The 23,947-nt window shown below is 43.3% G+C and overlaps 1 protein-coding gene across 4 annotated transcripts in view; it reads right to left on the bottom strand.

The window, feature by feature from the left end:
* Positions 1-23,947, bottom strand: part of INTS4 (integrator complex subunit 4) — a 39,695-nt gene that overhangs the window by 1,770 nt on the left and 13,978 nt on the right. For 3 of the 4 annotated variants that reach the window (XM_075140297.1, XM_075140298.1, XM_075140300.1), the window contains exons 12-22: positions 21,228-21,370; positions 20,089-20,204; positions 17,968-18,101; positions 17,031-17,188; positions 14,092-14,185; positions 11,828-11,908; positions 8,810-8,940; positions 7,806-7,865; positions 4,741-4,900; positions 4,283-4,426; positions 3,430-3,550 (exon numbers count right to left, since the gene is read on the bottom strand). In XM_075140297.1, the coding sequence (XP_074996398.1) occupies positions 3,430-3,550; positions 4,283-4,426; positions 4,741-4,900; positions 7,806-7,865; positions 8,810-8,940; positions 11,828-11,908; positions 14,092-14,185; positions 17,031-17,188; positions 17,968-18,101; positions 20,089-20,204; positions 21,228-21,370 (1,342 nt within the window). The remainder of the gene's footprint in view (positions 1-3,429; positions 3,551-4,282; positions 4,427-4,740; positions 4,901-7,805; positions 7,866-8,809; positions 8,941-11,827; positions 11,909-14,091; positions 14,186-17,030; positions 17,189-17,967; positions 18,102-20,088; positions 20,205-21,227; positions 21,371-23,947) is intronic. The other variant, XM_075140299.1, reaches the window with a different exon arrangement.

Raw genomic sequence — 23,947 nt, 5'->3', positions numbered from 1 at the left:
GCGTTTTAGATCCACCCCCCTCGTTGTCATCGGTTAAAAAAAAAAAAGAATCTCACGACTAACTAACAAATCGCAACTTTCAAAAGGAACTGTTAAAAGTTATCCCGACCAAATAATATTAAAATCATAAAAGACCATAGAACTAGCAGGTCTTGCTACGTGTATTTTTGTGGCAGGATCAAGTAAATCCAGATGATGCCTGATAAGACTCACAGCACGGGAGATTACTTGAAGGTTCTCTTCTGTTGGAGGTTTTTACACTGCAGGGCAGCCTTTTCCCCGCTTTTACCTTCTCGGCAGCTAGACAGATATTCCCAATACTGTCCATGAGATGATTTCACTTCGTTCTTCTCCCAGTAGTCATAACAAAAATCGGCTTTCAAATCTACATAGTATGACTCTGAGCAGCATGCTGGACTATATCCCCATCAAAATTTTCCTTTCTAGACTGAAAAACATGATTCCTTTAGGGTTTCCATATGGACTTGGACTGGTTTTGGCTGGGGTAAAGTTAATTTTCCTTCATAGTAGCTCGCACGGTGACTAAAACACTGTTGATAACACAGGGGTGTTTTAGCTATTGCTGAACGTGCAATACCCACGAGTTTTCTCACTTTTACCCTTCCGATTCTCTTCCCCATCCCAGCAGGGAGGGGAGTGAGCGAGCACTGGGGAGGTGTGTGGTGCTTAACTATATATCGGCTTAACCAAAAACAGAGCCACGTTACTGAAACCCACGTAATTTTAAGATGCGATGCCCAGAACTGCCGTGGTACTCCAGCCGAGACATCATCTGCACCAGACAGAACCAAGAAATAGCCTTTTTCCACAGTTAAGCTAACACCTCCCCGAGACTCACCTTCCCGCCATACTGTCAACTCTTCTTTAATTTGTGGCTTGCGGCCACCTCTATCGCTTCTGCTATGCACCTGTCAGTTAATCCGTGCTCTGTATTTGGGCACCCTCCTTCCTAAGCACACACTTTTTACTGGCTTTCAATAAGTTTCATTGTCTTGAATTAAGGCAATTTCTCCATTTTGAATTCTGACCCCGTTGCCTCAACCCCTCCCAGCTCGGTGTCCTCCCCACCTTTTGTATGCCCAAGTGCCAGTGTCAAAGTTAACAGTTAAAATAATGGCTAGGGGAGACACCAGAACAGAATCCTTTGGGCCATACTTAAAATGCCCTTCCAGTGAACGCTGGAGAAGCAGAAATAAGGACTCCATTCAGCTCCCTCTGGTACAGGATCAACCTTTAAATCCAGATACTTCCCGTCGTAGAAACAATACTATTTTTTCTTCTCCAAAACAAAACAGAGATCGCAGGATGGACAAGTACACCATGAAAGTGCTATATAAAAAGGAGTACGTGAAAGAACATTGCACTAAACAAAACTCTGTTGGTTAAAAAAAAAAAATAAAAATCACCAAATCCTATTAATAACTGCTCAGGAGAAAACCCACATTTGAATAAAGGTGGAGGGATTAAAAGAAAACAGGACAGAGGGAGCTGCGAACAAATACTCTCTGCTTTTGTTGTTTGAAGTCCACAAGCCAATTACTGAAGCACTTTCACGGCGAAGTGTGAATGCCAACTGCGACTGAACGTGAATGTTGGAGTCGCGTATTTCACCAGAGCTAAAGGGTGGTTTTTAGGGCATTAAAAGGGTGAAAGTTTAATCAGCAGTGTAATTATACTGTTGAGTACACACAGTTCCAAAGGTTCTCTGCCCTGCTCAAATACCTGTCAGATCTAAAACAATGAATTACAGTGAGTCAGTTTACCATGACCCTTGCCTTTAAATGAGGATGCAGACCCGACTCCTACAACTGATCCTGCTCTGCACAGGCACGGGTGACCTCACCGCGAATGTGGGCTCCCATTACAGGCTCCCAGTGCCGGAGGACTGCACGCCCGGCCCTGTATTGGGTTTGCGTGGCAAGGCTTTGGTAGCAGGGGGGCTACAGGGGTGGCTTCTGTGAGAAGCTGCTAGAAGCTTCCCCCATGTTCGATAGAGCCAACACCAGCCGGCTCCAAGACGGACCCGACGCTGGCCAAGGCCGAGCCCACCAGCGATGGTGGTAGTGCCTCTGGGATAACGTACTTAAGAAGGGGGAAAAGTTCCTGTGCAACAGCAATTGCAGACAGAGAGGGGGGTGAGAATATGTGAGAGAAACAGCCCTGCAGTCCCCAAGGTCAGTGGAGAAGCAGGGCAGGAGGTGCTCCAGGCACCGGAGCAGAGATTCCTCTGTAGCCCCTGGTGAAGACCATGGTGGGGCAGGCTGTCCCCTGCAGCCCACGGAGGTCCATGGTGGAGCAGATATCCACCTGCAGCCCATGGAGGTCCATGGTGGAGCAGATATCCACCTGCAGCCCATGGAGGTCCATGGTGGAGCAGATATCCACCTGCAGCCCGTGGAGGGCCCCACGCCGGAACAGGGGGATGCCCGAAGGAGGCTGTGACCCCGTGGGAAGCCTGCGCTGGAGCAGGCTCCTGGCAGGACCTGTGGACCCGTGGAGAGAGGAGCCCAGGCTGGAGCAGGTTTGCTGGTAGGACTTGTGACCCCGTGGAGGACCCACGCTGGAGCAGTCTGTTGCTGAAGGACTGCACCCCGTGGAAAGGACACGTGGAAGAGACCCACACTGGAGCAGTTCGTGAAGAACTGCAGCCCGTGGGAAGGACTCACGTTGGAGAAGTCCGTGGAGGATTGTCTCCCGTGGGAGGGACCCCACGCTGGAGCAGGAGAAGAGTGTGAGGAGTCCTCCCCCTGAGGAGGAAGGAGCAGCAGATGCAACGTGTCATGAACTGACCACAACCCCCATTCCCCGTTCTCCTGCACTGCTCACAGGGACGAGGTAGAGAAATGGGGAGTGAAGGTGAGCCCGGGAGGAAGGGAGGGGTGGGGGGAAGGTGTTTTTGAGATTTGGTTTTATTTCTCTGATTTGATCTGTAATAAATTAAACTGATTTCCCCAAGTCGAGCCTGTTTTGCCCGTGACGGGCAAACTCTCCCTGTCCTTATCTCAACCCACAAGCCTTTCGTTGTATTTTCTCTCCCCTGTCCAGCTGAGGAGGGGAGTGATAGAGTGGTTTTGGAGGGCACCCAGCGTCCAGCCAGGGTCAACCCACCACAAGCCCCCAGCGCGTACCAAGCACCTTCTCTCCAATGACAGCAGTCCCTCTCGTCACCTACGGAGCAGTAGTGCCCTGTCAACCAGGGAGACGTACCTGCTCAAAGGCTGCAAGAACAGAAATCTGAAAAACACTAAGGGTAGCATCAACAACAGCTGTAGACTCCAGGATCCTCAAAGCCCGCAAGACTGTGGGGATGTACGCCTTAGGTGCGGGAGACTGGGATCAAGCAGGACACACACTTCTCTTAGAAAAGTGCAGTAACACCATCACATGAACTTGTATCATTAACGTTACCTGTCCAGGCTGTGTGTGACAGGTAAACCTGAGTTATCAGCCTGTGCCTTCCAGGACCAGGATTGCGAAAGTCAGCTGGTTTAGGATGGATTATCTGTGCTTGTCCATCTGGATACAACACCTATACGAGGGGGGGGAAAAAAAAAAAAGGAAACAACTGAATGACAACTGGACTGAGGATTTGCACAGTGTGCGTTATTTTGGTGTTTTCTGTTTGAGTTCGGAAGGCAGGGAGGCGTGCTTTATCTTGGAGCCAGAAGACTAGTGGCCCTAGATTTAATGGCCACACGCTGGCCATTCAGACCCACAGCACAGGTCGAAAAAAAAAAAAAATACATTGACGTCAGCTTCTTCCTCTGCATTGCGAACAGAGGTTTTCGTTATTATGCAGTGAACTTGCATATTTTACTTGGCATGATACCACACCTACCTCTTCGGCTGCATTTGAAACTAGTGATTCCACAGCAGGAAGAAAGTTAAGTTGTAAATACAGCGTATTTCTGTATAGAACAGCTCCTTTTGCTCCTCCTTCTCCCACTACACAAGCTGGAAGTTCACCAGCATTTATTTGTGCTCATGTCCGTAACGTGCCCAGAGCGTGTGAAAGCAAGAGGAGCGTGAGCGGAGCACGGAATGGTATCAGAGCGCTCAAAGTAAACTCTCAGGAACCGTACGCAAGTCAACCCAGCGCACTCTATACAAACCAGTTTCTGAATGTGCGGTCAAAACACAGCAATCCAACGCTGTTACTAATAAAGTGTATAATTATTTGCAATTTAGAAGTATTGACACCCTTAAACAAACTCCCCCTAAGACGCAATCTTCTTTGCATTTATATCAAGCGACTGCTTACCTGAACTTTAACGGTTCCTTGGGGATCCTGCACGTGTTCCAGAGTTGCATCAACATCCAGTGCCACTACCAACCCCGATGTAAACCTCAGAGGATTATCAGATTCACCGGTAGGCTCAATGATATTTGCAGTAGCTCTATGGAGCTATTAGGGGCAAAGCGGTTGGCAAAAATAAGGCAGGGGGAGGAAAGAAAAAGAGACAATCATTACTGTTCTTAATGGAGAAATTGTGCGTGAACTGTGGATTCTTTTAGATACTGCCAGGAATTACTAAGTCTTGTGTATTTTTAGCAGTAGTCCTGAGGATGCTAGGTAAGAAGAAGAAAGCCTTTGAAGAAATAACACTTGGGACTGACCAAAAACCTGAATCCTAAAAGCTTCATGGTATATTAGGAACTAGTCAAATGCTGAGAGAGTCTGCAAGGATATTGCATTTTAATTCTCTGTGTTAAACTGACCTGCTCTGGAAGAGGAAGGTGGAGGAAGGTACTTTGTCGCAGTGTTGTCTGAAGAATCTTGACCACTTCCGAAGGCTTGGAAGTCACGAGTCTGGGCATTAAGTCCAGCAATTTATCTACAAAACTGCCTTGCATATGTGGGAGCTCAGAGATGAAACATCTGTGTTAAGAATAAATTAAAAATCAAATACTTTTTTCAACAGTATTGTTATTTTCAGCAAGGCTACTTAACCCTTATATTTAGTTATAATGACAGAATTAGATATGTAGATTCCTCTTCTGATGCACGTCTCATACATAAGATAAAGATGATTTTGGCTAGTTATGTTGGGACCATATCTTGTGCTCAAACTGACAACGTCAAGGGCTATGCAGGAATCGCTTCTTAGCGATTCATAAATACATAGCCTAGCAGGCAAAGGAATTTGGATTCACAAAAAAGGATCTAGAAATGCTGAGGTGCCCACCAACACCACATTAATGAGAACCAGATACTGTAGGGATTTGTCCGCTCAGATTGCATGCGCAGCTGTAATGCTATTTAGGTAGTAAGAGTGCTAAATAAATGAGACTACGGGCAATTCCACTACTCTGCATTCAATCTCGATGTCTCAACAAAGAAACACAGCTGGGTGAAAGAGCCATTCCTACTACAGTTGCCTTGCAAACTTTTGAAATTGGTACTTCTCAGGGAAGACATACATATGTCTAATTCTTTACGCCGTGCACTTTCATCTGGCTAACTAAATAGCTGACTCATTACAGGGTCTAACATACCCCCACACACAATACGTGAGTTGTCTGACCTTCTGCTGCAGCAAAGTGTCCAGAATGGTTTTTCTCTACCAATATTTTGAGAGTATTATTTATTACATCTGAGGAGTAAAATTTTAATAGTAAACTACAATCAGTAGTGGAAAAAAAAAACGCTAGTTCTAGAGGTCCAGAACAGAGAACAGAATCCATTCTATAGCTTGGGACAACAGCCTCGCAACAAGAAGAGCATTTGGTATTTCTTGTTCTTAATAGAGAAGTAGAATTGGGCTACTACCCTACATCCTTGCAGGCAGAAGATGCTTCATTAGATTGAGTCATTGATAGCTTCTCTGTTATCATCAGCAACATTCCTGCTGTGTTTAGCAGTTTTGTAAGCCTCGTAAATACTCGTAAGCCTAGTAAATATTCATGCAATTTGGTGAAAAAAATGCACCATTTCTGTAGGTGAACAGCCTCTTGAACAACGGGCTCTCCTCCCCGCTTGTCAAGACCGGTTTTGCACCGTGTCTTCACCTACAGTTGAGTCTATAAAGCCTGGATAGGAATACCAGACATGCCCAAAACAGCTTCAGGTCCTAAAGCCCTAGAAGTAAGATTATTTTTTTCAGGATCCTGGTGGTGTTCTACAGAAGCTCATAATCCATGAACGGAAGCCTCTACCACCAGCTTGGCAAGGGTGGAGAAAAATCACACCCTCCTCTGTACGTGGTAAGAGGGCTGCGCAGGAATACGCATCCTTGTGTTCCTATGACTGCCACTACAGACAGCAAATTTCAACTACTCTGTCGTGGGATGCAGCTAACATCTGGCACACTGAAGCTGCACAACCTGGACATGGGGATTTTACATGCCCGAGCATTTATAGGTGACCTTACAGCTAACTGACAAGATCTACCATCATCCTGTCTGCTGGTTTTGGCTGGGGTAGAGTTAATTTTGTTTGTAGTAGCCAGTACAGGGCTATATTTTGGATTTGTGCTGAAAACAGTGTTGATAATAGAGATGTTTTCGTTATGGCTGAGAAGCACTTACACAGAATCAAGGCCTTTTCAGCTTCTCATGCTCTACCAACTGAGAAGGCTGGAGATACACAAGAAGCTGGGAGGGGGCACAGCCAGCGTAGCTGACCCGAACTGGCCAACGGGATATTCCATACCATATGACTCAGTATATAAACTAGGGGAAAGCTGGCCAGGGGGGCCGCTGCTTGGGGACTGGCTGGGCATCGGTCGGTTGGTGGTGAGCAATTGTTTTTCCTTTGCATCACTTGTCTTTCTTGGGTTTTATTTCTCTCTCTTTTTGTTATGTTCCTTTTCATTAATTATCATCATTATTATTATTATTATTGTTATTACATTTTATTTCAATTATCAAACTGTTCTTATCTCAACCCAGAAGCGTTCTCATTTTTACTCTTCCGATTCCCTCCCCCATTCCACTGGCGGGGGAGCGAGCGAGCGGCTGTGTGGTGTTTGGCTGCCGGCCGGATTAAACCACGACATCTCTATTCCCTTTTGTGGAACTCATCACTGCCTGTCGGAGTTACATTCCCGAGAAAAAGTCATGAGTTGTGCTGATCCTGAGATTCAGTGCGAAGAACAGATACAGAGCAAATGAACAGTTCTAGTCATTAGCTACCAAATAAGCTAAACATTAGGGACTGGGTAGATTTGGCTCCCTTTTCTCATCACTTAACCAGCCACAACTGCCAAGCATATGGATCACAAATAAATGGGAATTTAATCAGAACTAGAGATGGAATTCTGCTCAGCCAACTCTGGATACCTATGTCCCCGGGCTAGCTATCCAATTCGCTTCTGAGTGGGCAGAAAAAAGCTGGGCATCACTAATCTGACGTATTTTAGACATCTGTGTTAGGATAAGATGAAAGAAGCACCTCTCCAGTGAGAGGAGAGCTGGGTGAGTGCTTTGTAACCAGTGGTCTACAAAGTAAAGGTCAACACCTGGGCGAGATGACTCCCACCTTGAGCATGCAGACAGTTCACTCACTCTCTCATTTACAATTCAGAAATTTGTGATAAAGAAAAGGGAATTCCCTTTTTTGTCATACTCCCAGGAAAGCTCTTCCACTGATCCCACATTTAGAAGGGAGTTTACTTCTTGCTTTATCATTATCTCATGATAGCAGTCCCCGATGTAGGACAGTAACGGGGGAAGGGAGATGCAAAGAGATGAAAAACACATGGAATATTCCCTGATGACAATATTCCCTGGTCCCAATGACGGGACTTTCTAACATAAAGTGAAGAAGCAACAGAGTTTCTCACCTCTGAAAGGAATCCACTTCCTGTAGGAATTTTTCACACATCCCAAAAAGGGGTTCTACTCTGTAATGAAGATAACATTCCTTGGTTTAGTTTTGAATAAAAAAAATTGGCTCTATGGTTACAAACATTTAGGTGTTTTGGAATCTGGTTCAAGCTCCTAAAAACTAAAAGATCTTACAATGTAAGGCCAGAACGGTGTTCCCCACCAGAGAAAAAATAAAAATTAGTTGCCATCTTCCTCCTCACATCCATACCCCCCTTCCACAAAAAAATCATTTGCATAAGGCACTAATTACGGTCCCAAAGCCACTGCTAGAAAAATATTAACTGTCCACCTACAAACCAAGAGGTTAAGAGGCCAATATAATACGGACCTCTATGGCAACACAGTAAATTGATGGCAACAAACTCAAAACAAAAGTAAACAAATTAGGATAGTAACCACCTTGCTCTAACTCCACCAAATGAAGTTCTAATTCTCCAACCACCCAAACCCCATGTGTAACTTCGTTGACCTCAGCAGCCAAAATGAACCACACAGAGCCTCTCGTGTTACCCAAGCCATACATACACGAGTATTTTGTGTCCAAGTCACACAAACATCAGTTGCAGATCAGTCAAAAAGACAACTCTTTTCTGATGCTAAAAACTCGGCAACCAATACTTAATGAAGCAAACACAATTATGCATTCTTTGATACATGACTTTTCCTCATTTAAATGGGTCCCAAATATCAACTCTAAGACACACTCTACAATGTTTTTAACCTATTTATATGTTCATAGCTGAGAGAACTCAACCCCCTAAACATGCCTTCCTAATAATTTTGTCATCTAATTTAGTCTTGTGCCACACTACAGCTACACCAAAGGCAAAAGAAGGCTCTTCATGCTGAAGTAGTTTAGCAAATGCTTATTGGCACGTGTGATGTTTTATGCGTCTAATTTATCCTTGCTGTTTTTTTAAACAAAGCTTGAGTTAACCCCAAGAAGGGTCATCCTTACCCTCTAGTGGTACGCGCAGTCACTATAAGCTGTAACGCCTTCGCTTGCAGTCTCATGTGGTGAATAATGACCACTTGTCTACTTTCCACGCCACTGTACATGAACTCCATCTTATAAGTTTCTTCCAAGATCTGTCAGACAGACACCACAGGGGTAACAAACCATCAGACTCTGTTAAACTCTTGCACAAGCATGATCACAAGATTCTGGTATTTTTCCTCATACTGAGGAACACGTTAATCCACAAGTCTCATTCTTCTGGTGAAATTCTTCACAGCATAAAGTGGTTTCTAATACTAAAAGGTTATCTTGGTTCTATTAAAGAAACAATTCATGAAACTTGGCCTGAAATCAAGCACTCCCTCCACTGGTAGTCTATCTTTTGACATTGCATTTTAGATTTCAAGGGGTAGAGCACGCACCGACTCCCGCTGGCTACTCTGGAATACAAAACCTGAGCAGCACAACAGAGCAACCTCAGCGGTCCTGCTCAGGTTTACATTTTTTGAGCTGTATTTGCCAAAGTTCTCTTGGAAACAACTCTACATTCAACTATGCTTCACGTATTGCAGCAAAAGATGGGAACTATGACAAGATAAGTATCATTCTGGGTTATTGTAGATACACGGTTAAAAGCTTAGACAGCACATTGCAGAGTTTTACTCGTACTTTATCTGTCGAATAGATGGGCTTAAGTAGACAAGTGCTCAAATTAATACGGTTGAGTTCAGTATGACTGTACAGAAACCAAGAACTTGGAAGTTTAATAGGAAATACTCCCTCACTTTGCGTTGATGGGAAGTGTTCTACATTCACAATCAGAACAGATAAAACTTCCCAGGGGGTTCACATGTTCCTGAGAAGGGCACCCAAGACAGACAGGTCAATTAGAGAAGATTTAAAAAGCTGATAGGTTTTTGTTTCTACCACCCCTGGGGACAGCTGTCAACAGCATAGAAGGTTTTGATGCACAGCAGTACCTGCCTCTTATTACATCTTAATTAACTAAAGACTCAAAATGTCAGCATAGTTTCCCAGCAGATCCATGAACTTGCTATTACCCTAGATTTGTTTCCGGATTATTTAATAGTTCGCTTTCTCCTTTACCTTTTCGTAGTGCTTAGCTTCAGTTTTTCCAGCATCAGATCATTTATACCTCACCGAATCAGAAAAACTCAGGTTGGGTGGGACCTCTGGAGGTCATCTAGCCTGGTCCCCTGCTCCGAGCAGGTTTAATTAGATCCAGTTATTCAGGGCCACATCAGACTGTGAACACTTCCAAGGACGGAGATTCCCCCCACCCCTCTGGGCAACCTGTTCCAGTATTTAATCTCCCTTAGAGTAATTTTTTTCCCCTTGTATCTAATCACAATTTCTCATATTCCAACTTGCGTCCATTGTGCCTTGTCCAGAGCAGTCTGGATTTGTGCTCCAGCCCCTGACCACCTTGATGGCCCTCTGCTGAACTTGCCCCAGTTTGTCAGCATCTTCCTTCTACTGGGGAAGCCGAAACACAACACAGCCCTCCAGATGTGATCTCCCCAGAGCTGAATAGAGGGGAAGGATCACTTCTCCAGACCTGCTGGCTGCACTCTAGCCCAGGATGCAGCTGGCCTTCTTTACTGCCTCACGTTCAACGTGTTGCCCACCAGGATCCCCATGCTGAATATCATGAGGTTCCTCCATGCTGAGCATTATAAGGTTCCTGTCATCCCACTTCTGCAGCCTGTCCAGACCAGCCTGAACAGCAGTCATGCCCTCCAGCACATCGACTGGATCCTCAATTTGGAGGAGCCTCATCACCCACTTACTCAGCCAGAATCCTGCTAGTTTGGTGAAAAGGAAGTGATGGGAGACTGCGTCAAAGGCTTTGCTGAAGTCAAGGGTATGACATCCACTTCCCCTTGTCCACAGCACCAGTCCCCTCATCATAGAGAGCAATGATGTTGGTTCAGGCATAATTTCACAGGATCACAGAATAGTTTGGATTGGAAGGGACCTTTAAAGGTCATCTAGTCCAACCCCCCTGCCATAAGCAGGCACATCTTCCACTAGATCAGGTTGCTCAGAGCCCCGTCCAACCTGACCTTGAATGTTCCCAGGGATGGGGCATCTACCACCTCTCTGGGCAACCTGTGCCAGTGTTTCACCACCCTCATCGTAAAACATTTCTTCCTTACACCTCACCTGAATCTGCCCTCCTTTAGTTTAAAACCATTCCCCCTTGTCCTGTCGCAACAGGCCTTACTAAAAAGTCTGTCCCCGACTTTCTTACAAGCCCCCTTTAAGTATTGAAAGGCTGCAATAAGGTCTCCCCAGAGCCTTCTCTTCTCCAGGCTGAACAACCCCAACTCTCTCAGCCTGTCCTCATAGCAGAGCTGTTCCATCCCCCTGATCATTTTCCTGGCCTCCTCTAGACCCGCTCCAACAAGTCCATGTCTGTCTCGTGCTGAGGACCCCCGAGCTGGACGCAGCACTGCAGGGGGGGTCTCACCAGAGCAGAGCAGAGGGGCAGAATCCCCTTCCTCAAGCCGCTGGCCACGCTCCTGGTGATGCGGCCCAGGACACGGTTGGCTTTCTGGGCTGCGAGCACACACGGCCAGCTCATGTCCAGCTTTTCATCCACCAGTACCCCCAGTTTGCCCTTGGGAAATGCATTTGGGCTGTTCCCAATCACCTTGTTGACCTTCACTTGTTTAGAAATGGCTTTTAAGAGGAGTTGGTCCATAACCTTCCCCAGGAGTGAAGTGAGGCCAAGCAGCCCACAGTTTTCTGGATCTTCCTTCTTGCTCTTCTGGAAGACGGGTGTGATGTTTGCCTTTTTACAGTTGTCATGAACCTCCACCACTCATCACTCATCTTTTGAAGATGAGAGAAATTACTCCACTTGGGGGAACTAAGATTTACTTGGACAGACTACGGCAGTGGAAGGTCAGAAGCGTATTATTGTTGCACGGCCAAGGAAGAGCTCGTATCCGAGGACTTGCCTCCACACAGACCCAGCTGCTTCTACCTCACCTGTTTTGCTGCAGCAGATGCTAACGCGTTCTGTTTCAGGTACAGAGGAGCTGCCACATTCCACAGCTTCTCCTGCAAAGCCTACAGAAGAAAACCATGAAATGATGATAAATACCGATTTCAGTCTAAACATTATAATGCTGTGCTAGATGGGCTTGGGAGCAGGGAAAATGCCCTGTCTCTTGGTTGTACACCAGCAGGTTGGTTGAAAAAGCAGGCCGAAGTTTTCTTTTGTGCTTTTAAATACAACACAGAGAACCAAGGCCTCCAAAATATGTACTGTTCTATAAATACACGGAGACTCCTATAAAACTATAGAATATAGAACAGAAATGGAGAATAATATTAACAAAACTATGCATTAGTTTGGCTGAGCCAAACTCTTCAGTACTTTTTAAGGAGAACTTTATGCAGAATGAAGTCACTTATTAGAAAAACAATAGCCCACTGCTTTATTACCTCCCTGAGACCAAGATCAGGGGAATCTCAGATTGCAGGCAGAAAGTGGAAACAATAACTGTTCCCAGAAACACACCTACACAGTCATAATTCTGAACTTTCCTGTTGACAGTCTACGCCCCACCAAAGGTCCTGGAGTTACTAAGAATACTGAGTGTAAATCAGCTACCGATATTCATATTAAAAAAAAAAAACAAACAACAAAAAAACCCACAAAAAACCACAAGCACCCAACCGCACCCTATTTGCTTTTTGATTTATGTTTAAAAAAATTAAGAAAGCTTGACTAGAACTTATATCACTGCCTCCTTTTTGAAGCTGCCTGTCCTTAGATACAACTACACACAAAGCTGGCTGTAGCCAAAGCTCAAGAACATACAGGCTACCATCCTTCACTGAGGCTGGCCTCAGAATCCCAGCTAACTACCCCTAAAATCACAGGGTATGTAGAGCCTTTAAAGGTCTGGAAACTTTTGAGTCTCAAGAGGTTGAGAAATGAAGATACTTTTTTCCCCCCCAACAGCTTCTTTCTGTTGGGGAAAGAAGCAATTGGAAAGAAATCTACTGAAAAGGGCTGCTCTGACATTGAGGTTCTCTCTGCCATATCAGAATTTCTAATTGTATGATATTACGAGTTACTTTTCCTTTCAGCCACATTACTGACTCCTCTACATCACTGATGTACTCTTTGTTCTACAGCTCCAGCCAAGCACGGCTGGTGCAGCGTTTACCCCCTTCTTCCAAACAGAGCGCTCCTCTTTGCCAGATAGACAAGCCATTGTTCTCTCAGCTAACCTACGCTGGCTCGCTCCGGCCAAACCCCGGGGAAGGGTAACAAAGCCACCTCCAAATGCTGGTCCTCTGCCTGGATAGCACATTTTGCTTTGGCAAAAGTTTTGGATTTAGCTCGGAATGTACTGAACTGTAACACCGCTCACCTAAAATACCCTCTTTGGGTGATAAATGTATTCCAAAGATTTGAGGGCTGCCATGAGATACGGCAATTGGCAGCCACGCATTTAGCAAAGAAACTGAAATCCCTTCTTGGTTTTACATAACAAAGCTTTTATTGAGTCCCTTCTGGAAACCTGTTTGTTGCTTGCTTTAGTTCTTGCTTTACATGTGTATAAATCACATTCAAACACCTAAAGAATGTCAGGAGACTAACTTAAATACTATTGCCAGTTGATAGCTTGAGAAGTGAAGCAAAAAATTAGTTCCTATTTACAGCAAGAAGCTGACTTTTAAAAGGGTTGTGCCACGGTGTCGAAGTACCCACTTCATCTGCTAATACCAAACAGATAGATCATTTCAGCACTGTAAAAGAAAGCATGACTGACATTTTGCTCAAGCACGTCTAAAGAATTCCTTTGGCATTGGTGCCAAAAAAGCTGTCTACAAAGCATTGTCTATAAAACCTCTGCTTATAGCAGCAGTTTAGCAAAAAAGTATTCCAGTGGCTGCTAGCAAAGAAAAGTTACTCGTAACGTACAAGGCTACAGAGTAGTTGCCTCCATTGTGATTTCTGTCAGAAAATAAACTCTGCACTGCAAAATGCACATGAACCAACATCAGCCCTAGGTACAACAGCAGAGATCTGCACTGGCGTACTCACTGGCAAAGTTACTGCATAAATTATTTGCCACAGAAGGGAAGCAGGAATATCAGAAATCCATGGAACCTGCGCTTTCATCATACATCAGCGCAAACATCACTTCTCAGCACTTTCACCAAAACATGCACCGCTAAGATGGACTGGGGGCATTTTTGAAGAACAGCCCAAAAAAACCCAGATGAAGTCAAACCTTGATGAGGAGCAGCTGACACTGAAGGTAAGTTGCAGTGAAATCTGCCATCCCTGCCAGTTCTGACTGCAGTTCTCCAAGCCTCTGAAGATCACTGAAGCATGCGGAAAAAAAAAGGAAAAAAAAACCACATTAACCTAAATGCACTCAGAACGCAGCAACAGCAACAACGAAGCCAGCTATTTCTGCATCTTGCTTTTTCTTATCCTTAGAACGAGCACCAGAAACAATAGCAAAACACGCACTACAAAACAGTTTGCACCTTGGGATCTCCTTTCTTCCTGGAGGCTGACACGAGCACAGCAGTGGAAGCAGTAAGTCTGTCAACCCACATTACTCCGCAGCCCTATGGGAACCATACAGCGTAGCAGTTCCAGATTTAACTTAAAACACTCCAGACTTCTACAGCAGCTAACAACCCATTTGTGTTACACTGTTGGGAAATCTAACTATTCATGTTGGTGAGGAAAGGTTGTTTGGAACATGTCGGGCTCACGCAACCAAGCATATTTGAAATATAGCTGCCTTTTTAAAACAAGCTGAAATCTGAGGGACTGATATTTGCCAAAGTAGCTGTTGTGTGCTGTCTGGTCTAAGTATTTCTTGTAAATCATACAGCAATAGAAGTAGCTTTTAACTTCACAGAAAAAAAAAAGACAGTTAATGGAACCCAAAAAGGCTTTAGTTCTCTACTCTTAGACATGTTTTAAAATCAAAAGTGTGTATTAAGAAAAAAAAACAACTCATTTTTTGTTATAGGACCGAAAATAGGTTGGATGATGTGGATTCAAGATGTCTCTGTTCTTCTCTGTATTTTGCTTTGATCCAAAGTGTACTAAAATTGTCACTCTACTTCCATGTTTCCTACGATATTATTAAAAAAATGTTTTTTCTTCAGATGACCCTCTCCTTCTGTTTATTTCAGATATATCTGTGCATTTATGATGCAATTCTGAAACTTTGACTCTGCCAAACCAGAAGGTTGCTGAGCACTGACACATTCAAAAAAATCCAGGAGATTATCCATATAATTTGCAGCCAAAGAAAATCTCTCCCAAACAGAGGAGCTGTGCCTTCTTTCAATGCAACAACAGGAGAGCCAGCCTGAGTCCTCCATAGTGACTCCATTTAATCTTTTCCCAGAGAGAAAGAAGAGATTCCTGGGTGCTTAATTCCCATGTCATACTTAATGCATCACAACACACTAATGGGGAACAGGATGTCATCCCTCAGCTAACAGCTAGGCAGATATTCTGTTTCCCAGTCTTCTACAGTTCCCAATTCCACTAATTCTATTTCCTTACAAATCTTAAACAGATTTCAACATCCCTGCAAGACAAAAAAAATTCCTGTTGTATAGATGGAGAAACTAAACCACAAAGACCAATTTGCTAAAAAGCCTGTCTTGCAGTTTCAGCTGCAGAGCCTGGGGGAAGAGTGTCAGTCTTGAGCGTGGTTAGAAATGTAAGTCCCAAGTAGACACCAGCTCCACGAGGTCTGCTCTACTTCCCCTGATGACAATAACGATAAAGGAGGAGGGTGTTATGTCCCACCGCAGAATCCACTGCTGTGAGCTTCTTCTATCCCCCTCCTCTCAGCAACCAAACTGTTGGTGCAGGAAACACTTTTTTTTGTTTTTGTCTTAAATCCTCCCTTCTCTTAAGGTTGGAAAACAGCAGCTGGTTTAGTACGGTTCCTGGGTGGTGATCCCAGCAGGAAAAAAGCCAAGCTAATCACTTCCATCAACTCCAAAGCATTACTGTCCTTTCCTGCATATAAGTACGCACGCAGCCATCTCCACATGATTCCTACACTCAAAATTGAAAACATTCACAGTCTGCGAGGTTACCAGACCTTCATCGTGCCTGTAAGATTCTGGATGCTCTCCCAAGAGATTACCTGTTTCAAGCATTTAGTGCATTAAATACTTTGAGACTATGTTTTAGGCTGCGCACAGTAGCTTCAAAACAGCTGAGGACAAACCATATAGTTTTCACAGTTGGGTTTTTAGTGAGGAGCACACTGTTTATTCTCCGCTGCAGGTGGGTGTGAAAGCAATTTACAGCTACACATACAGAAGAGGCAGCTATTTTGAAGGAAGGGAAAAAATAAAGCTTTTTGGAATTCCATATTCCAAACAAAGCATTTTAGACTGTTTTTCTAATTCTCACAATAAGGCTCTTTTCCTCTTTCCAAGCAGAGGAATCATATTGAAAGGATCCTTTTCAAGTGTTTCGTTTGTGTAAATCAGTCCAAGAGATGAAATGGAAGAGGCAGCATAAAAGCCACAATCAGAAGCCACACCGTACACCCTTATCTACACAACAGCAGACAGCAACATGCAATAACATCGTCTATTCCAGGAAAATCTCCGATTTTCTGATGAAGAATGCCAAAGTCCTTTATAAGCGGGACTGACGCTAAGAACCCAACAAAGCACCAGAAGCAGGTGCTCTCGTGCTGAATGAAAGGATGGGGAAATTGGAAGAGCCAAGGGGACAACCTCTCTCTTCCCCCAAAAACGAAACAAAAATCGCTGTGCGCGTACATTAAAAATAACGTGATCAAAATGAGGGGCTCATACAGGGAGAGAGAACTAAGAATGTCACACAAGGCTGTCATCCATAAAAACTGAAAGAGTATTTTACCATAAGCGAACAGTCCAAGAGCACCCTTACCTCACTCTTACCGTGCTCTGAAAAGATATTCCCTCAAAACACACGCTGATTATTCAGTGGGGCAGAGCCAGAGCTGAGACCATCAGTTTTGTTTCAAATAGGCCATGAATGCCGTTTTATCACAACGCTCTCTAGAAGAAGGCTCAGACTAAGTGCCCGATGGGAAAGTACAACACTGATATTCAGAAGCAAAGCTCCTGTTTCAGAGAAATTGGGCATCCTAACCGATTTTCCCATGAACAGGTCAGCTTGCCGCCTTACCGGATGGTAAATTCCAGCAGCTCCTGTATGCCCTGCGGGTCAAGGTGCTGAAGGTTGTAAACTCTCTCCAGGCTCTGATGCAAGAACTGCTGGGAAGGATCTTCATGTGGTGTAATACTGGGAGAGACAGGGGAGGACACCAGCTTTCTACCTGGCAACTAAGCGAGAAGACAGACATGCATACAGAAAAGTCTAACACAAGTAACAATACTGCAAAATGCTGCCGCGTTATTTAACAACTACCAATTGAGAACTCTGATTTATTTCTCAAATTCAAAATTTATATCAAGGATTTTAAGTCTACATCTTTTATCTTTGTTAGTTAATACTCTCCATTTTATAATCCACTTGCAGCTAAAGATCTTCAGGTTAAACTTCAACATCCCTTTGAGGGAAACATCTTCCTCATCTACTAACTATGACACCGTGAAGGCAAGGGAAGTCCAAGACCATGCAAATGGCAATTCATTTTTTGAGCTGTAATAAGACTTACGACCAACCTGTACTTCCAAGCAGGAAAAACATGCTTCAAAGCAGCAGGGAACACATCTCACCCATGAGTAAAGCATTTAGGTAGGACACAAGTCAAATGTTGGAAGACCTACGAAGGCTAAGCTCCCCTTCCCCACACAGTCAGGGCTACAGAAAGCTCCCAGGACTCCTGCCCTCCCAGTATTTTGTTTCCTAACCAGCAAACCATGTGCTATTCTCACCCGAGATTAATAATGTTATTATTCTCCCCAAAATATTACAAAATCCACATTGTAACAATTTAATATTTGGCTCTCCTTACTTAATGTACATTTCAATATCCATTCGGTTGGTGCTTGGGAGAAAAAACTGCTAGAATTGAAGTGTTACACACAGACAGACAGGGAAGAGACGAGCAATATTCATAACAGAGTGGCAAAGTGCAAACCAAAGCGGTTCAACTTACTCTTAACGGAGGGACCAGATGCGAGAGACTGTCCCGAAGATAGGCGTAATGTCTGAATGTATGATCAGAGAACAGGGCAGGCATTGTTGGGCAACTTTTAGCAGCGTTAAAAATCAGAACCAGAACAGCAATGTCTATTGAAATGGATTGTTAAAGAAAAATAAACAACAGCAAGAAATGCTCCTTGGGGACGGCAAGTTAAAACAACAACTCAACAACCCTTCCTTTGCTGGAGATTGTTTAGGAAGTTCTTTACAGTTAGAGAATGCTGAGCAAAACCCAAAGAGGCAGCTGTCTCAGCAGATGAAAACAAAGTACAAAGCGCAAACATTACAGGATGGGCCATATTGGAGGAAGGATGTTACTGCCAACGTGGTACGGCTCAGAGGCAACACAAAGGATAGGAGCCAGGGATTATAAAGGCAGAACATGCTCATTAGGTGGAGTTTCACTCTTCCACAACGCTTACCAGTTTGGTACCCAAACACCATCTAAAATTAAACATTTACCTCTGAGTCTTTGAAAATTGCTGCATTTCCTATGATGCCCTGAAAAACATCCCTTTTACACAAACTTAAAACAAACCAAAGAATCAAACATGGGAAGATGATTCTGGAATAGAAAAAACATTTTCACAGTCTGAGAGCCTGAGAAACACAGAGGGCAGCCACAGGCTTTAATCAGTTAGCCCAAAGGCTGGGGCACTTGCCTGCAAGAGGGCTGGCCCCAAGCATAAGATCTTTAACAGGAGAGCGTGAAAGGATCCCAATGCAAAGCTTATGATCATCTGGGCACTCGCCTGCACGGGGAAGAAGTAGGTTCAGCCACAGAAGGGACCAAATCCACATCTCTCACCTCCTGAAAAATCCCCTGCATCCATGGGCTGCCAAGCATAAAGGTTTCCACTTGACAAACCAATTTCTCCTCTTTACCCAAAATCCTTTCCAAATCTCCAGCTGAAGCTCTTCAACTAACCTGACTCAAATTTGCTAAGTGTTTTGAATCAAACAAACCCATGTTTTTAATTAATAGTTTACACTGGAAACATACCATTCAGGTCTACCTTGTAGTTGCTGGCTCCCAGGCCTGTCTTCACATAATATATTTTCATAAAATTTGGTGGCAAGTTACCTCCAGAACATTCTCTAAAATAATATTCTTTGGTTCAAGGCAGGAAGGTGCATTGAGCTAAATAACAGCTTTCTCCCCGCCCCAATGTTCCTTCAATTCTCAACTCATAGGTCAAATTTACTCAAATTATTATTCAACCATCTGATTATGGATTAATCTTTCTCTCCACCAGATTCTAGCCCTTTGCAATTCTCACTAGATATTTATTTAATCTGTATAGAATTTCTAGCTGATGGCCTGTGACTGGTGAGAGAAATAAGGAGTAGCTTCACAGAGGAAGAGAGTTGTTCCAGTCTAACATGTCTCAGCATGCATCAGAAATAACATTACATTCTACAATCACACAGAAGGGAAGCAAGGAGAATGAACAATGGAAAAATGGTATTTCGCATTTCCAAGGCATCTCCTATTGTTAAGGATAATGGTATTACAATAATAGTTTGTATTCTAAAGCACTAGAAGAGCTAACATTAATATAAGGACTTCTAATTTTGATTTTTTTCAAAAACATGATAAATTCATAGCATTATGGGGATTCAGCCACTGCTGTACTAAGAGACAGTGCTGTTCTGTACACTGCACAACAGTGAGGATAGCAGAAGTTTTATCTAAAAAGAAAACAGACAAGGAAAACCACTCTTCTTATTTAGAAGCTACAGCATCTTCAAAATTAGTGCAAACTAGACAAACATTTTCACATCAAAGGACTCATCTGCAACGCCTAAACCGTGACAAATTGCTTGATGAACAGATCATTTATCACAGCATAAAAAAAGGCCAATTATACTACATTGGTATTTATGAAGATGGTTCCAGATAACAGTTATTCCACCACTTGCTGAGTAATAAAACTAAGCGGCATCAGGATTCAGAAATAGCTACAGGATTGTCTGCTACAGTTTGAAATGTTTTAACAGATGTGAGCATCAGGAAAATATGAATAAAATCTATTACAGTCAAAACAATCAACTGGCTTCATTAAAAAGATACAGGCTGGGTCGTCCATGTCTGGTTCTGGAGTGTCAAAGAACGGATGTGTGCTCAGCAGCTCTGGGACTAATGGAAGCACCAAAGTAGGATGCCTGCTTCCCAAGAACTTCAAGCATCTGAAAATACACAGATTGAAATATTTCTTAGTAAACATGTACATTGCAAAATACAACATTTTAAAGCATTATTACTTTATGTTGCAGCGGCACTTTGAGGCACTGGTCAGCATCAAAATCCTACTGTTCAAGCCTACTGTCTCTTCACAGCTGAGTATTTGCATTAATATTTGATAGGATCCAAGAAAACTGAGAGTACGGCTTGAAAAAGCAAGCAGCAATAAAAATTGCTTAAAATTATTTAAGCTGTCCAAGAAATACTTAACACCTGGAGCTATACAACCCAAGAAAAGCTTTCATACTAAACGCTAACAAATGAGTGTATTTTTTTCTTTAGAAATAAAGGAATGAGGAGATAAAAACCCAACCAAATAACAAAACCCAAAAACCCCAAACTCCACCAAACTCCAAAAACAATGTAAGAGTACACTGGAAGACAAAGCAGACTAAAATAAGTGTTTCCAATAATACCAAAGAATTCCATTTCAAACCATGTGTGCTGGAGCATCACTTCCTTTGTTGCTTCCATTAAACAACCAAAAAAACCCCACACAAACGTTCATTATTTTTGCTCAGACTAAAAAAGTCCCTCCAACAGCACAATGCCACATAGCCAATCCTGATATAATCAACTGCTGGTAAATATTACTATTTAATGCAGTGTCAAGTAAGCACAAAACATCAGTTGCATAAAAGAGATGAGGTTTTAAACTGAAGGTTGAATTCATCTTTTCTGGGAATGCTTTGAGTACTTGTAATAGAGGGCTATTTCCAGGAGCGGTCATCAGTTCTGGACTCCCCCAGTACAAGTATCGACAAGCAAGAACAACACAGAGTTTCTACATCAGTCATGAATAGGTACAATGCTTAGTATAGCCACTACTCCAAATACGTATAGAATAACAGGATTGTATACCTGCAATACCTGTTACCTTTTTAGCTAGCTCAATATCTGCCTAACACCTCAATTACTAAAAAGAATAGGAAAATGAGTAGACACACAAGGACACTGAACACACTCACTTCCATATGGATTCTCTATCTGTGGGATACTTAGTTAGGTTTTTCAGCAGCTCCACCAGTGCAAGATGGATGCCTTCTTTAGTTGAGACATTGGTGCAACACAGCAGTTCATGAAGTGCTTCCCGAATGTCCCTTGAAGAATCCTGAAAAAAACCACCCGGACACCTTTGAGTGCCAAGAGAGAAGATGTGCCTGCGTATACCGTTCCTGTTCCTTGTCTGAATTAGCACTAGAGGCATCTGAAAAACAGCGCACGTTTCTAGTTATCATAGCTAAGCACAGATGAAGTGACAGACCAGGCGACGGCTGCAGGGTCTCCTGCTGGTCTCATCCACCCAGGTGCTTCATTTACTGGAATAAATGGGAACTGCTTCACCGCTGACCTTCAAGCAGAGCAAAAATCACTATTTGGTTTGGGTAATGTTGTACCCTTACACATAGGCAACAACAGAAAAGGAAGGTGCTGGGTAACTCAGCAAAACAATCACCAAAGATTGTTTTATCATCTTCGGAGTAGCCTTTTATCAGTCAATAGCTGAAGCTCAATTCCACAAGCCTTTAACCCAGTCACCAGCCTCCAGGGGGTTTGCGTAAGCGTTGAGGACATGTCAATGGCTGGACAGACTAGATTAACAGTGATCATGTATAGGATAAACGAACTTGACCTAACTACGGGTTTATAGATGGACAATAAAAAAAACCAAAAGACACTTACAGGTTCGGTCAGGCACTTTGTTGTGATCGTATGGGATCCCCAATGTACCTCTTCTAAAGTCATGTTGCACCCATTTTATTTTTTAGGCCAGAGTGACGTTGTACAGAGGAGTTTATGCAATCTCCGAGCAGTATTTTTAGAAATGCTGTGGCTGAACTCCAGCTTAATTAATTACTTTCCTTCTGCCAAAAACCACCTTGCTGTTCCATATCAATGTATTACACTTCCTTGCTATCAGCATTTGTGTGGCACTGCTGGATAGACTGTGAAAATTTGACAGGATACAAGAACTGGATGCGTTTCAATGGTGGATTTTTTTTTTTTAATTATAATTTGCTAAGTGTCAACAGCTCATTCATCACTGTCTTACACAAGAGAAGAAAGAGCAGTCCTCTCGTAAAGGCTCTTAAGTAACGGCCAACACACACAAATCATCAAAGGAGAAAAGCACAGCAGGGCTGCTCAGCCGTTCCTTATTTTGGTGGTGGAAGGCAGACTATGACCAAAAGAAAAGACGTACTCTAAGGACTGGAATGAAATGACCATGGAGATAAAATACTCCAGGTGAGTTGCATGGACCACTGGAAGGGCAGTACGGAGACAAGCGAGGCAGAAGACTATGAAGGGACAGAGAAGAGCACAACTCAACAGAAACTGAGGTCAAGGACAACTGGGAAAGCAGAATCCAAAGCCTGGTCAGAAAAGCAAGGAGTAGCTGGTAGAGTTACTCAGATAAAGTCAAAGTGGTGGGGCGAAAACAGAAGTTACTACAACCCCAACTGTTCCATATTTACACTCTCAGAACAAATTTAGGCACCAAAGTGAATGCTATTTTTCCAAATCCTTTATTTTGGTACTGCAAGATAGATTTTACAGAAAGCAAGAAAGCACCTTTCAGAATCAGACAAACCCATTAAAATGTTAATCATTCTCACACTTTAGCTACCCTAATACCTGATAATAATTATGATAATATAAACCATAATACATAAATGATTTATCATACATGGTAAGTCAGCACAGAAGTGTAAGACAGAACCCCAGTCTAACTAGGACGTTTTTATACCTTGATGCACAAGTCCCCAGCTTGAACAAACAAAGCTACATAAAAACGTGAGGCGCCTAAAACTCATTGCTGCGTTTGCGAATTCAGATCATATTCCATAGCATTTGTTAAACTGATAAAATAGGTTAGTTAGTTTGCTTCTTCCTGGGGCACAACTGAAAGAAGCCACTGTTCCCCTGGGTCATGTAAACAGCAGGTGAAAAGACAGAAATAGCAGATTTGCAGCACCGCCCAAGGCTGGGAGACTACCCAAAAGAAGCAGAAACTTGCCTACCACACGCAGCAGAATCAAAAAACACACCTCAGGGGCTATAGCTCAGCAAATAAATCGGGTATGAGGGAAAGCAGTTTGGGACAGAACTGTTCATACAGGTGAAATCTCTTCCCCTTCCTGGATCAAAGCCATCAACCAGGAACAGCAGCTGACTCATGCTGTCCCCTGGATCCTGGCTGAGCACTGAACTGGTTGGGAAAGGCCAAATCTATACTGCAGAGCTAACAAACCCTCTGAACAGTCACAAGAGAGATCTCAGGCCCGTGCCCAGTCTCTGCTTGGTAAGCAAAAGTGTAGCCAAAGCAGCTGAACAAAGGAAACAGAAAGAAAATGAAGTTGTATTCAATATGAAGTGGTGCAGAGTGATGAACCACAAAACAAGACAGAAGGAAACACATATGAAGCAACACTACAGTGATCAAGGAAAGAGTTTTTATCTGAAATTCATTTATTTCAGAAGTATTATGTTGTCCTGGAGATTACAAGCTACTAGACCTTAGGAGCCCTTGGGAGTGTTCAAAGGAGAGGAAAAAAAACACCAACAACAAAGGTGGACAGTTTCAGCTCCGAGGAAGGGGCTCATTAGCATTATGTAATTTAACACTTAAAAAAAAAAAAAAAACAAAACAGGAATGCAATTTTTCCCCCTCTCAAGAACTTCTTAC

This window comes from Calonectris borealis, chromosome 1 (genome assembly GCF_964195595.1).
Source record: "Calonectris borealis chromosome 1, bCalBor7.hap1.2, whole genome shotgun sequence".
Taxonomy (NCBI): Eukaryota; Metazoa; Chordata; class Aves; order Procellariiformes; family Procellariidae; genus Calonectris; species Calonectris borealis.
Note: the sequence above shows the minus strand (reverse complement) of the source record. Positions and strands in the feature narration are given on the sequence as shown.